This window comes from Vulpes vulpes, chromosome 6, assembly GCF_048418805.1.
Source record: "Vulpes vulpes isolate BD-2025 chromosome 6, VulVul3, whole genome shotgun sequence".
NCBI classification, from domain to species: Eukaryota; Metazoa; Chordata; class Mammalia; order Carnivora; family Canidae; genus Vulpes; species Vulpes vulpes.
In genome coordinates, this window is record NC_132785.1 from 103,899,085 (window position 1) to 103,914,411 (window position 15,327).

Consider the following 15,327-nt stretch of genomic DNA (forward strand, 5'->3'; position numbering starts at 1 on the left):
CAAGATTGGAAGGAGTCATGGGGGGGAATAAAGGAAACTGAAGACATCTAGAAGTAACTTCCTTTTTTTTTTTCATTTTGGAGGGAACAGTGGGAGGCATTAAGATCTGATAAACGTTTAGATATCTTTTGCTGCTGTGGCCCAGCTATTTCAGGATGAGTGGGAGGGAAGTAGAGGAGACATAGAAGGGAAGAAAGGGAGCAATAAGGGAGGCCTTCTTAGTATGTTAGCCACTTCTCTTATCACACCCTTTGGGGGACTTTGGACTTTACAGAGTTAGGACTTCTTACACTTTCCAGTTAAAGGTAATTAACTGGTTAAATTCTGATCACATTTCATAAACTGTTTTCTGTCATCCCCCATCACATAGCAGCATTGGGGTTGGTGATGATGGATAATCAAAGAAACAAACATTCTTGTTGTAGACTTTCCACTGCCACCATCCCCTTTCTGGACTAGGTCTGAGCCAAGAAAAGGATTTATGTTAGTATAACCCATCCAGTTCACTGTCTTAACTAACAGAGAGATGGGTCGTGGTTTAGGAAATAATCTGTCCTGAAAATTACATGTAGATTGAGGCTGATCTCTTAGAACTGTAGAGAAACCCACTTAGCACCTGGGAGCCACGTTTGACAGTCAAGACTCCTGTCTCCACAGAGGAGAGTTCAGTAGAGTGTGACATGACCCTGCTACTTCCGCAGGACTGTGACATTTCTTTTTCTTTTTCTTTTTTTTTTTTTTTTAAAAGATTTTATTTATTTATTCATGAGAGGCAGAGACACAGCCAGAGAGAGAAGCAGGCTCCATGCAGGGAGCCCGATGTGGGACTTGATTCCAGGTCTCCAGGATCACGCCCTGGTCCAAAGGCAGGAGCTCAACCACTGAGCCATCCAGGCGTCCCAGGACTGTGACATTTCTCCACAGAGGTAGGCCCCAGGGCAACCAGGCACATGGGCTGAGGTGGTCTGGGCCCTGAGCTGTCTCAGGCAGAGTGCCTTGGTTGTTTCATGGCTCCTTCCCCACCTGCTACTGTTGCTTCCCTAGTCTGTGAACCATTTTTGAAGGTGACTCCCAGAATACTTTTAATTTTTTCAGGCTCTTTAGTTAATCTGGAAGCATCTGTGGCAACAAAAAGCAAGCAAATCTTGTGGACTTTAGGCTTGTGTTACAGGTTGCCCTTTACTCCAGAAGTCTGTCATGTTTTCATCATCATTTTTGATGAGCAGTTTCTCAGATAGCCCTCTGCTGTCTTAGCTCTGAGGCCAAGACTGTAGATAGAAGGACCCAAGTCTTGCCAGTTTACAAAGCTGTCCTTTGTATTTTGTCCTTTTTTGAGCCTCAATGGAGAGGACGGAGATATTTAAAGCAAACAACAGCCCCATTTTATAGATGAGGTAACAGAAGCCAAGGTGAGGTAAGCGGCTTCCCCATGATGAGAGTCATAGATCATCACAGAGGATTATTCTGAAAGGAAATGAGTGTCCATGAAGTTCAGCAGAGCATTCACGCAGCTTTTAATGTTCAGAATTCACAGAGGTGGGAGAGACCAAACACTGACCTTGAGAGCCTGACATTTCTGCCTCATGGGGTCTCTCTTTACCACATGCTATTGGGGCAGCAGCACTAGTCCCGAGAAAGAATATGGCAAGGATGAGTGTACATTTTCCATGACTCCTCCTCACCCTATATTTTAGAAAGGAAAGCAGGCTGATAGAGGAAGAGATCTATTTTACACAGACAGAGAAGCTTGGATGTTGTGGAGAATTTTGTGGCTGGGAGAGGCCTTGAGCCTTTTTTAGATGGGAAACAGATGCCAGGGAACCTTCATGACCAGCCAGCTGTTTGGTGGCAGAGAGGGGACTGACTTGCAGTCCCCAGACCCTTTCCTCTCCTCTTTATGTCTTAAGTTTATTTTTTTATTTTAAAGATTAATTTATTTATTCATGATAGACATAGAAAGGAGGCAGAGACACAGGAGGAGGGAGAAGCAGGCTCCATGCCAGGAGCCCGATGTGGGACTCAATCCCGGGACTCCAGGATTGCGCCCTGGGCCAAAGGCAGGCACCAAACCACTGAGCCACCCAGGGATCCCTACCTCTTAAGTTTAAATGTTATATGCCTTGTGAGGGTGGATGAGTGCCAGCTTTGAACATGAAGCTTAGCTCCAGGCTCCTCTTTAATCATAATTTTTCCAAAATTTTTTGTGGTAAATACATATAAAATGAAATTGATCATCTTAACCAATTTTTAAGTGTGCAGTTCAGTGGCATGAGTGCATTCACATTGTTGTACAACCATCACCACCATTTATTTATCCATCTCCAGAATTCTTCATCTGGCAAAACTCAGTCTGTACTTAGTAATGAACACTAACTCCCTATTCCTTCCTCCCCCAGCCCCTGACAATCAGCACTTACTTTCTCTCTGGAGAACTGGAGAAGAAAGGTACCAAAGAAATACTCAAGTGAAATGGATTCTTCTTCTTTCTTCTTCTTTCTTTGTGTTTTTGTGCATTTCTCTAGGGGTAATTAATATCTAGTTAATTTATTCTGAAGTGTTTTTCTTTTTACTTGGTCTAAAGTCACAATTCAGGTTTTATTTTATTTTTTAATTCTGTGTTCAAAGCAGATACCTTCTTAAAATGATAAGATGTATATAGGTGACCCATTCTCCACAGTAGGTGGATTCTCCAATTATGAGCAATACCCTAAGGTTGTGAGGCTTCCCTTTTCTCTGTAGTACTTCTGAAGTGCTAACTCTTGGTTGCATACAAACACTACACTGCCCTCTATGTATCTTTTCTCTTGATGGGAATAATGACAATGGAGGCTTTGCAAAGAAGAGAGAAAAGATGTGTGCATTTTCTTCCTAATTCTATACTGGCTTCTCCCCACAGTGTTCATGAGTTTGGTAAACGTTTGTTCCCTGCCTGTCAGGTGCCAGGCTGTCTTTTCTGTTAAGTAAGTCACAGTCCCTGCCTTCAAGGAATGTTGAGTCTGGTGAGATGAGACAAATAAACATGTAGGTATATTAACCTATTAGAGGTATACTCCTAGCAGGGTGCTCAAGACACTTTGGGACTCAGGAGGGAGTTAGTCCTACTGGATTTGGGTGTAGTGTGAGGTGTCAGAAAATAATTCCTCCAGGAGATGACTCTTGTGCTGAGCCCTGAAAGTGCCTGTATTCCTGGCAGGAGAAGGAATCAGGTTTATTTAAATATCAGTTTGTTGAAAGAAGAGGCAGGAGGTTTAGAGGAAAACCTTGCTATATTAATTTTATTTTACATTTTATCTATTTTAATAGGTAATACATATACAATGTACAAGACTCGGGAGATTAAGAGGGAATACAAACAGTGAAAAATGAATTCTTTTCCTATTAACCACTTACTCTCCTTGCTGAAGGCAGTTGTTAGCTGATTTCTTGTGCATCATTCCAGAGATTTTCAGGGCATATAGGTGTGTGTATGTGTATCCTTTTAAAAAATACATGCATACACACAAATGATTTTCTCCATATGCTAATTTTGGAAGTCATTGCATATATGAGTACAGACTGACCTGCCTAGTTCTTTGCAAACCAATGCATAATATTCCATGACGTGTGTGTATGACAACTTGTTTAACTCATCTCACTTCAATCTTTTGCCAGTACAAAGAATACAGTGAACATCTTGCATCTACATCATTGCTCATGTGACTTTTGAGGATAGGTTCTAAAAGCAGAACTGATGGGTTAGAGAATGTGTGCATTTTAGAGACAGATGTCAGATTGCTCTCAAAAGAACTCCACATTAATTATAAAATACTAAATTTAAAGTCCTTTACCAGTTGGTGCCCCCTACGCTGACCCCAAAATCCTCGCCAGAGTGATCTTCCTAAATGGATTTGGTCTTGTAACTTCTCTGTAATCCTGTAAGCTCTACATGGTTTTCGAGGTAAAGTTTAAATTCCTTAGCCCAGCCTTTGACTCTAGCTTCTGCCAAGAATGCTGTGCTCCCATTGTTCTCGTCCACTTGTATTTAGTACCTTCTTTTTTTCCTTCTTTTTCACTCAACATAGGCACTAGTAGTCAGCATCATCTCCTCTGGGTAGTCTTTACTGATTACCGTCACTTGTGCAAAGAGCATCTAAGCACTACTCTGTTCCAGCCTCATTCATTCACTAGAGAAATATTTGTTGTGCATGTACTGTACTGTGGCACAACCAGGTATTATTCTTATTATTATTCTTGTTGCCTTGAGAGGATGATGACTGCCTGGTAGAGATACCTGCTGTGAATGAATCCAAAATGGTAGCACCAAAGGGCCTATTGCTAACTGGGCATATTCTTTAACCTCTTCTGACCTTGGTTTTGGCATCTATCAAATGAGGAGGTGAAACCTGATGATCTCTAAGGTCCCTCTAGCTCAGGGATTATTAATAATTACAATAGCAATAACAGGCAGTGTTTATTGAGGACTTGCAAAAGTGCCAGGCACTGCCAAGTGTTTTCTCTGATCCTAATCCTTATGTCAAAACTATGAAGAATTATGGTTACTGTTCCCATTTTACAGATGAGGAAGCTGAGGCTAAGAAAATGATTTGGTCATATGGTCATGACAGAGGAAACAGATTTGAATTTTGGCATTCCAACTTTAATGTTCTTAGCCACATAAATGTATACACTTTCTGCCTATTTACACACAGTTTTGTATACTGTTTTGGGGCACTTACACTCCCCTCTAGACCTCTTTATGAACCATGCCTTTTCTATAGCTTTAAAGTTGGAGCCTGGGTAAAAGCTGTGGACAGAAGACTGCTATAGTCACAGCTACTTGGGAATAGTGAGTAAGGACCCAGTGGTTAGCTCTGTTCTTGAACCCCTGGCTCATGCTCATTGAAGACCAGCGTGGCTGCTTTCCCTTCGTATGAAGATAATTCATGTTGCTGTTTGAAGTAACTCTCTTTAGCGGGGGATGTAGGCCTGAGTCAAAGCTTCAGACGTATTAGGAAGGCAGAGCTGTTTAATATTCCTGGCAGAATCTGAGGGGCATCCTTTATTAGGATTGTAGATGGCAGGCTCCCTTATTTATTACATAAAGCCTTATTAATGGAGAAGGTATGTATATGGAATTTAAAAAGAGAGCGTAATCTTATTGGAATACCTGTTACAAACAAGGATAAATGAAATCAAATGAGTTAACTAAAATATAATAGGCCTGTATCATAATGTATTTTCAATTCAGCTGCTTCTCTGAAGGCACGTAGACAATAATCCCTAAAAGTCTTGACCTCTATTTTTTTTTTTCCCCCAAAAACTCTGGTTCCTAGTCTTCTGAAGTCAGTTGTGGTTCTCCCCTCTAGTCCTTGTCAGGTACAGCCAAGAAGTGTGGCCTCTGGAGTCACAGGTGTGTCGGGTGAGCCTAGATTAATTGGTCCATTTTTGAGATTCATGGCTGTGCAGTCAGCATCAGATCCTCAGGGGCTCATCCAGTCTCTGGCAGTTGAGCAAGCCTAGCCATGGGCCCTTGGCTCCTGCTGCTGCATTCCTTCTTTAGGCGGTGTATTTCTCTCTTTAAGACACGTGTTCTCTATTTTTTTTTCCTTTCGTTTGGTTGAACTCACTCAGTCCAAGTGGCAGAGGCAAAGCCTGACTCAGGGGTGTAGCACTCTGTGTCAATAGCTGCCTCTCTCCTCCTCTCTGTTGGAGGCGGTGGGGCAGAGCCAGGGCAGTTTCTGAAAGCTCTGCTGTGCCTGACAGCAGATCTCCAGGTAAGCCTGTGCTTGTCTCCTTGGCCTATTACCAGGATCTGGCTCCTTGATGCAGACGCTGATGGCAGCTTGCTGCAGGCCTCAGCATTTCCCCCAGATAATGCATTAAAAAGCCACTTATGTACCTGTTCCTTCTTGGCAGCAGGAATTCAGTTACTAGAATTCTTTCAACTTTGTATGTGATTATAGCTTCCTTACCGAAGTGCCTACCTGCACCTTACTTATGGCTGAAGTTTTTACATATGTCCTTGTTTTTTGTTTGTTTTTTTATAGGTAAATCTGCCTGCTGCTGACTTCAGAATTCTTACTTCTGGCTTTTAAATTTTTTCTTTTTAAAATAACCTGGACGGATAAAAGATGTGCCATGGCAGGATAGCACCAAAGAGCACCTCAGCGTTGGCCGTGGCCTCCGTGGGACATGGAGTGTTCCTTCCGCTGGTGATCCTTAGCACCCTCTTTGGAGACGGACTTGCCTCAGGTGGGTTCTGGCCTGCCTCTGTGTGTGTGGGAGGGAAAAAACTCAGTACCATTGTTTCTCTGAAGCCCAGATAGGGGACTCTCCATCTAGAGGCCAATTGCAGAGAGAGCAGAGGGTGGTGGTGGGATTTTATGCTGTGGTATAGCAGGGGGCCAGTCCTGGGGGTCTGGCAGGAAGGGGCCTCCTCAGCCAACTGGAGGAGAGGTGTGTAGGAACCTATGAGGACGACATTATCAGCCCTCTCCCCGCAGCTGGTGTCATCAGGTAGGATGGAGCTTATCTGTAGGGTTTAGAGCATGATGGGCATCAGGGTGCAGGTTTTAGAATCAGACTGCTGTATTCTGAGTCCAGTGCTACTGTTGCTGGCTCTGGGACCTGAGTAGGTCTCACTTCTGTAAGCTTCAGTTTCTTCAGCCACAGAATGGGATAATACTAGTTAGTAGCTACCTTGGAGGGTGGTTGTGAAGATCGTTTGAAATAACAATAGGCACTTCATGATTGTTAGCTCTTTATTGTTTATTTGTTTTTTTGTCTTTTTGTTTTCTCTCAGAATAAGTAGAGTTGGGGTATTGTAACCTTGTCTGACACTATAAATTTCGTGATCTTGGACAAGCCATGTAGCCATTATGTGGCTCAGTTTCTCCATTTATTAAATGAAGGGGTTGACCTGGATACCTTGAAGGTCATATCCAGTTTCCTCCATCTATATTTTCATGGTTCTAAGGACTTTCTGGTTCAAGCTGGTGAGCTTCAAGAGCCCTAGAAGGCGCTAGAAATGCAGCCCTGAGCCTTTTTGAGTTTGTATGATCCTTGTTGCCTTTTGCAGTGCTCTGAAGACCGTTCTAGGTTCTCAACATGTGGTCCTCTACACCTGGCATTCTTTTTAGCAAGGGTGTATTTGGGTGTGTACTATAGGCCTCTGGATAATGCTAGAGAACCTCCATAGATAGAGCCTTTGTATCTGCAAGCACCAGTAGAGGTCTCAACTAATTATACTTTTTAAAAAAAGATTTTATGGGGACACCTTGGTGGCTTAGTGGTTGAGCATCTGCCTTTGGCTCAGGGCGTGATCCCGGTCCTGGGGATCGAGTCCCACATCACTCTTCCTGCAGGGAGCCTGCTTCTCTCTCTCTGTGTCTTTCATGAATAAATAAGTAAAATCTTAAAAAAAAAAAAAAAGATTTTATGTATTTATTAGAGAGAAAGCAGGCACACACATGCACACAAGTGGGGGAGGAGCAGAGGAAGAGGGACAGGCAGACTCTGAGCTGAGTGGGGAGCCCAGTGTGGGGCCGGATCCTACAATCCTGAGATCACAACCTGAGCTGAAGTCAAGAGTTGGAAGCCCAAACAACTGAACCACCCAAGTACCCCTCAACTAATAATGATTGAACTCAACAGTATGGGGGCCCCTACCAGACCTCATTAGGTACATGTATATGGCAGTTTCCTTTGGACAGAGTTCCCTGGAGAGGGATCTTAGCTAGATTCTGGAGTGTAATGTATAGAGTCCCCATAGCTCAGTGCTCTTCCTCATTCTCTATTAGCTCCCACCACCTGCTTACTCAACACATAGAGATAATGGCGCATATAAGCTTTTTCTTCAGAATTATTGGGAGAAACAGTTACATATTTGTTGTTCCATTGTAGCTTTCTCCACCAGCCACATACAGATTCCATCTTCTGTCGTCTCCTCTTCACCCTGTTCTGACACTTAAACCTTTTCCATGAAGCCTAAGACCTCTTTTGCTATGAGGAGCCCCTGGTACAGCCAAGGAGGCCACTGATGATTAGGAACCCAGAATGTGGGCATTAGGGCTATATGAGGTTCCAAAGGGAAAAGAAGGCCAGGCTCCACCAACGTGCAACCAGATGAAGCAGGGCTTACATTCATAGGGCTTACAGCCAAAGCCAGAGGAGATTTCTAGAAGTGGTACTTACAGAGCAACAGGATGTTAAAGACCCTGTCTTGTTTACCACTGTATTTCTAGAGCAGAAGTTGGTGGGCTTTGGTCCATGGACCAAATCCTCCCTGCTGCTTTTGTATGGCCTGTGAGCCCAGAATGGTTTTATATTTTTAAATAATTGGTGAAAAATTAAAATAATATTTCATGATACATAAAAATTGTAAGCTCATATTTCAGTATCCATAAATAAAGTTTTATTGGAACATAGCAATGTTCAACCATATATATTTTGTCTGTTGCTGTGTTTGTGTTACAGTGGCAGCATTGGGTAGTTGTGACATAGACTGTGCCCCCCCCCCCCCCCGAAGCCTGAAATATTTAGCCTTTAAAATATTTAGCCCTTTATAGAAGAGGATTGCCATCATACCCCTAGCCCAGAACAAATAGTATTCAAGAAGTATATGCATGAATGGAATGACAGAGCTAGGATTGTAGAGGTCATGCACTTGCCCAGGGTCCTAGGGCCAGGACTAGAACCTGGCTTAGTACCTGGAATGCCACCAAGACCACCTTCTTCCCAGGCTCCACTAGGGAAGCTGTCCCATTGTGTGACCTGGCAATATTAGGGCAGAACATCTGCCTTCAGTTTTTGAAGTCTTTACCCTCTTTAACTTCATTAAGCCATTCCACCTACTGCCACCATAAAAATATGGGCTCCACCCCTGCCTCCTCCCATTTCCCACCCCATTTTCCAACTGCCCACACCTTCCCAACTTTCCATCCAAGGTCTGAATTCAATTATCAGGGACTGATGGTTTCAGACTGGCTGGATAAAGGGATTATTATTCTCCAGTGTGGAAAAATGTATGTCTGTAGTGTGTGCTCAGAGCAGGATGGAAAAGTTGGCTCTGTAGTTTTTCCCCTCCCCCATCTGCAAAGAATCCTCCCTCCCCTGCTGCCCCGTCCCCTAAGTCTTTTCTCCTCCCACAAAACATGTATACTGGCACAGCAGGATGCAGGCAGGGGAGGAGGTGGCACCATTACTTAGATCCAGTGCACCACATTGCTGCCAGTGTGTTTCCCTCCATGAAGTTGCTCCTTGGAGAAGGAGGTACCTACTCCTTCAGCTGAAAAGTGAGCACACCTGTATGGCTGTGCCTGCCATAAGCAGTTCCCCAGGCAGGCTTGCCAAAAAACCAAGACTTTCAGATACTTTGAAGTTGAAGAAAGGCAATTCCATTCAGGAGAGGTCCCCTCTTCCTCTTTGTATATATCTTACCCGCACCTATAGCTACACCTGAACACCCATTCCAGAGGCATTTTAAAAGGAGGTGCTTGTAAAATACACAGCCTTTGTTAACCCTGTGGGCTCTACTAGACCTTGAATATGCTTGTGTGTACATGCACACTTATGACTAGGAGAATCCCACTGGACATAGGTAAGTGGGCATCCTCTGGGGGGCAATTCATCTGTATAGCCTCTGGCTATAAATACCACAGTCATCCTTAGTCTTGGTCATAATTGCTCAGGTGTAGAAGAAAAGAATCATATAGGAACAGGCAGTAGAGAGTACTGGGGCAGAGTTATGCCATGATCGAGGTTCAGTTTTCCATGTTGGTTTTCAAGAGGCAGTAGTTCCAGCTTCCCCCTTGGTCATTCCTTAAGTGGAGATGGGGAAAATTATTGAAAGTTTCCTTTCAGGGAGTGGCAGAAGGAAGCATACATTATCCTCATACTGGTCACACCATGCAGGCGGAAGACCAGAATTAAAAATAAAATCTATGGGCAGAGTATCCAGCTTGCCTCTCTTCTTGGACTAGAGAGGAATTAGAGTCTCAGCTATGTAGTAGCCTCTCCCAGATCTCACAACTCCTTCCCTTTATGTTAAGAAACTTGCATTATGACTTTAGGCAAATCATTTGACCTCTTTGTGTGTCCTTCAAAACAGAAACAAAATCCTTAAGGATGTGAGGTTGGTGTTGTGTAGACTAATAAAAATGATTGGAGGGCACTTGGCATATAAAATGTGTGATGTAATTCCTAGATAATGACAGCAACAGAATTGGTATGTGACCTGCTGTTGAGTCATGCTGGGCTGGATATTTTATGCAGATGATATCCTTTGCTGTCTTTAAAAAACAAAGCTAAAGATGCAAAGTCATTTTTTGTGCCTAGGATAAGGAAGTGGGACGAGGTGTCATACTTGACCAGTGGAGGAAGGATTGGTTACTTCTGGAAATCCCTTTGCCTTCCAGAAAGCTCATGTTTGCATAGTATGATGGTCTCAACCCAGCTGGCTTGCTGACTCATGTAAAATGGTTTTGATTTTCATTCTCTCCCTTTCCTGAGGATATTTACTGAAAAAAAACTCCATATTTTACTTGTTTCTGATCCCCACCCTGCCCCCTTGAATGTGTTTCTGTCATGCTTTAGGCCATGTTAAACATCACACAAGCACCTAAAGCAATTTTAAAATAGTGGGGAAAGCAGCCATCTATATTTCTATGCAGCATAGTGAGAAAGCCTGGCAGCTAGTGTTCATTGAAAATGGGAAATGTTGAGAATGAGGCTCTCGGGTATGATGTGGCTTTGGCCCTTAACTTTGCTGTGGCTGAAGATTTTGGCAAGTGGCCCTGGCTCACCTTGCCATCTCTGAAGGGACCTGGAATCAGAGATAATGTACTCTGAGCTAAGAGGACAGGCAGGAAGTTGATGCATACAGAGCATCATCTCAGTGTCAGGCTCTTTGTGTATCATCCCATTTAAAGCCCTCAGAAAACCTGTAAGGTAGGTCTTCATGTAACCATTTTACAGATGAGAAACTGAGGCAGAGAGAGGTTAGTTACAAAACCTGCTCAGAGATAGGCAGTTGTCGGTGGGGAAGCTAGCTGAGATTTGTGCCCAGTCTGTCTTAACTCTGCTGCCCGTGGTCTGCTGAGAACCACACTGCCTGTGCTGAGTGGCAGGCTTCTTCTCTGAGACCCATTTATGTCACCCTATTGGAGCACCCAGGGTAACAACCTTCAGGGGATTCTTTTGATAGAGGAAGAAAGACTCCATCTGTGTTTTTTCCTCTGGATAAAGGATACAGGAGTCATCGCTGGGTTACCATGTTTGCTACTGTGGTGGTTTCTTTTCTCGTCTACAATGACCCTTGGTTGTTTGGTTCCCAGTTTAGGCACAAGATTTGCCAAGGCGGTTCTATTTTTAGAAAGGAACAATAGGGACCGCAGCAAATTATTTGCTAAATGAGGATGTAGTTCCCAAAACATCCGCAGAGCATCTTCCTGTCTGTTGTAAACACTGCCAATGAAGTGATGTAATCTCTCCCTGGTGTAATTACCTGTGACTATAAAAAGACTTGGAGTTTGTGAGAGGAGGCTGGATGGGTCATTATAGGGCTTGCCGAACTGTGGCGTCACAAGAAGACATTGAGAAATTACCCTCCTCAGGCTAATTGTTGTGCCATGTTTAGAACATTGCAAACACATGGTATCAGCCTTGTATCGCTACTTTTGAAGAACAGAAACCAGGAATCCACCAAACTGAAGACCTGACTGGGTCTCAGTTGGGTTAAAGCCCTCCATCAACACAGATTCCACCTAAGCAAAGGTGCCCCACTACCCTGGCCTAATATATGAGTGAGGATGTTATTCTTACACGTGCAACTCCTTCTGCTAACGGGGTCACAGGATGCTTAAAAGAAAATAGGGGCACCTGGGTGGCTCTGGTTGGTTAAGCATCTGCCTTCGGCTCAGGTCATGATCCCAAGGTCCTGGAATCACGCCTCACATTGGTTGGGCTCTCTGCTTGGTGGGGAGCCTGCTTCTCCCTCTCTCTCCCCCACTCCGTCCCACTCCCCTGCTTGTGCGCACGTTCTCTCTTTCTGTCAAATAAATAAAAATAATCTTTAAACAAAACACCTAGGGTCAGCTTTCAGAGTTCTTGATTATTATACTAGGTTTACACATTAATTCTTTTCATCACCTCTTACCATCTGGGGATTCCTTTTCTCTGCATCACTCAGGAGTGTGAGCCCACAGAGAGTATGAGCAGCCCTCATTCCCATTCCAGGTGGCTGGCGCGAGTGTGGCTGGCTGCCTGGAGTGTGCCAGATCCGGAGTGACCTTGGCCTGCCTTGTGTTTAACTTTGAGGCCCAGAGGGACAGCAGCATCTAGAGACAACTTTTCTATGCTTTTGTGTGTGAGAGAGGGGTGCTGGCTACTGTTCTCTCCTAGGCCTGTTCTGCCACCTCACCTGAAGCCAACCTAAAGCGTGAAATCTGAATGTACTGGAAGATAGAGTGAGATTGTAACTATTTCTTTGAAAAGTTTGTTTAATTTCTACACCCAGTATGGGGCTCAGACTCAACAACTGCGAGGTCAAGAGTCATATGCTTTTCCAACAGAGCCAGCCAGGTGCCCCTAGATTATAACTTAAAAAAGGATTGTCCCCTAGCAGTTCTTCACAGGGCTGTCTCTTTCAGGTGGAAGAGGATTCAACTCATAACACCTTAAAATAGTAAATACCACCTGCAGCTCTCATGGGGCCACTGAGGTCACTGGTACTAGTTCAGTGTAACATCCGGCTGTCATTATCCTTCAGGCATGCCCCGTGTTGGTTGGTTGGTTTTAATTCCAGTATGATTAACCTACAGGTTATATTAGTTTCAGGTGTACAATATAGTGATTGGACAATTCTATACATTAGTCAGTGATCATTACACAAAGTGTACTCTTAATTCCCTTTATATATTTTACCCATCCCTCCACCCACCTCCCCACTGCTATCAATGTGTTCTCTATAGCTAAGAGTCTTTTTTTTCCTTTTTTCATTTTGTTTCTTAAATTCCACCTATGAGTGAAAACACATTGAATTTGTCTTTCTCTGATCCCTCCCTTATTTTACTTATATCACTTATTCACCTCATATCATATCCTCTATATCCATCCATGTTGTTGCAGGTGGTAAGACTCAGAGGCAATGTAGTCTGGTTAAAAACGTGGACCTTGGAGTCCAGTTGTCTCAGTTTGAATATGGCCCCTACTCCTATCTGTGTTGCCTTGGATAATTTTCCTGACCTCACTGTCTGTATTTTGCCAGCACTTAGGACATGGCCTAACATACAAAGAAATAATTCCCAAGTTGAAAGATCAGATTCTAGCATCATTTGTTGTAGCCAACACTACTGATGCCATAGCTGATTAGTTCAGACAGACTTTAGGGTTGGAAGGTGCTCCTGTTACTTCCACGTGTCTTGGATTCTGTTTGATTCAATCCAGTGCATGCTGAGTGGAGTTGGATATATACTGCATGAGTTATTCATATTTCATAAGTTCCTAACTTGCAAATACTGCATGTTGGCATCCTACATATGAAGATAGAGGGAGCAAAGGGCAGCAGTTGTCTCTTCTCAGTGTTGTTATTGGGGTGGGGGAGGACGGTCCGCTAGGTAATCTCACAATAAGCCATTCCCTTCACAGGCTGTCTTGTCGGTATTTCAAAGCCAGGGTTCCTTAAAGCTGCTATTGTTGGGAACTTTTGGAGTCATTTTGTAAACGCCAAGGGCTCCTCTTTTTTTTTTTTTTTTCCTCTTTTAACAACATTTTTCATTTCATCAGCACCATGATGTGATTGAAAGATTTTATTTTAAAAGATTCCTAAACACATCTGGGAGAATATAGCGTCAGAAGTAAAAAATAAAAACTCTTTTCTTCTCTCCATTTGGTAGTCCTTTTGCCTTTTCTTACTTTTCTTAGCTATTTGATAGCATTTCTTTTTTTTAAGAGCCTTTTTCTGCCTAGATTCATTTGCTTCCCCTGAGATGGCTATTTTTCCCATGTTTAGCTTCTTTGACTTGTTAACTCTACCAGTAGTCCAATCTCTTGCAGTACAGTTCTCTAATCATTCAGAATTCTGGGAAGTAGTGTGGGGAAAATAAACAGGTTCACTTCAAGATTTCTTCTTTGCAGAGTTTTTCTTTTCTTTTTCTTTTTTAAGTTCACAAAAGTATTTTAGGCATTTCAACCCAAGAGGGGAAATGTGTTCCAGGAAGTTATGGCCAAGTACAAACAGGGTTATAAAATAATTCTGCTGTCGCCTTTGTTATTCTGAGTAACAAGCAACACTTTATGAAATATGAAAGGGTCTGACAATCAGTTCTTCACATGTAGTAGACACTTGTCTCCTTGGGAGAGGGCAGGACCTGTGTGTCTATTGTCACAGGTTCAAGTTCTGACAGCTGGGCCTTGTTAACTCTGGCAAAGATGAGAGGTACAGGAGAATGTTGTTGGGAACATCACCCACCAGATGAGACTGAGTGAGCATGAGGAGCAGTCCAGCAATGTTTACTGAGCACTGATCATGGAACAGTGAGGTGTGGCAGCAGGCAGGAGAGAGGCCTTGGTTATTTCTGCTTCCCAGTTGATCTTACTACTTTGGAGGCCAGATTGCAAAGGGTGCAGTGGTGTCTTGAGCCAGTGCAGCCCCACTAAACCTCCTGATGACCATGCATGGTTGCTTCGAATTGCTGATTAGTGGGCTGTGAAGTTAGCTGGTGACTTCAGTAGGCCATGTGGCTCTCTGCTTTATATCCCTCCTCCCCTGAAGTAGACCCCTTCAGTTTCTGATCTCTGATGTCCTCTCCTATACATGTCTCTCCATCTCAGTTCTTGGCATGAACACTTGGTAAGTGTTTACACATAAACTCCTTGAAGACAAGGACGAAGTCCTTTATGTATTGCTCCTTTGCTATAACCAGGCCAGTGATCATTCCAGGTGGACCCAACAAGTACATCCTAGGAAAGGTATTCTGCGTGGTGAGGGGTTTCTCCCAACAGGATTGTGCAGAATCATGGCCTGTCCTGCACGTGAGGACGAGGTAGTCAAGTGCACAGCCCTGTGAGATGCAGCACCTTGTGGGCCTCTGCCCTGATTTATGGTTCCCCATAAGATTCCATTCCCAGCTTTCCGGGGAGTTAAGAACTGAAGAACCATGTGAAAGTGTCTTCATGCCTCACGGGTGGGAAGCCAGGTGGGGAGGCTTCTCTGAGAAGAAATGAGTGAGTCTGGGAGGGCTGCCTAGAGGGGTTTGTTGCGGTATGCTAATTTTCAGCCTGGGTGAGGAACTTTGAACCCAGCGTGGGTATGGATCCCCTTAGATGATGGGAGGGAGGAAAGGTCCGTGG

At 43.7% G+C, this 15,327-nt stretch overlaps 1 protein-coding gene across 13 annotated transcripts in view; it reads left to right on the plus strand.

The window, feature by feature from the left end:
• Positions 1 to 15,327, plus strand: part of SUSD6 (sushi domain containing 6) — a 97,483-nt gene that overhangs the window by 39,210 nt on the left and 42,946 nt on the right. For 8 of the 13 annotated variants that reach the window (XM_072761823.1, XM_072761824.1, XM_072761834.1 and 5 more), the window contains one exon: positions 6,027 to 6,231. In XM_072761823.1, coding sequence (XP_072617924.1) covers positions 6,111 to 6,231 — 121 coding nt within the window. In that variant the 5' untranslated portion in view covers positions 6,027 to 6,110. Of the gene's footprint in view, positions 1 to 748; positions 927 to 6,026; positions 6,232 to 15,327 lie in introns of all 13 variants that reach the window. The other 5 variants (XM_072761826.1, XM_072761825.1, XM_072761827.1 and 2 more) reach the window with 1 other exon arrangement.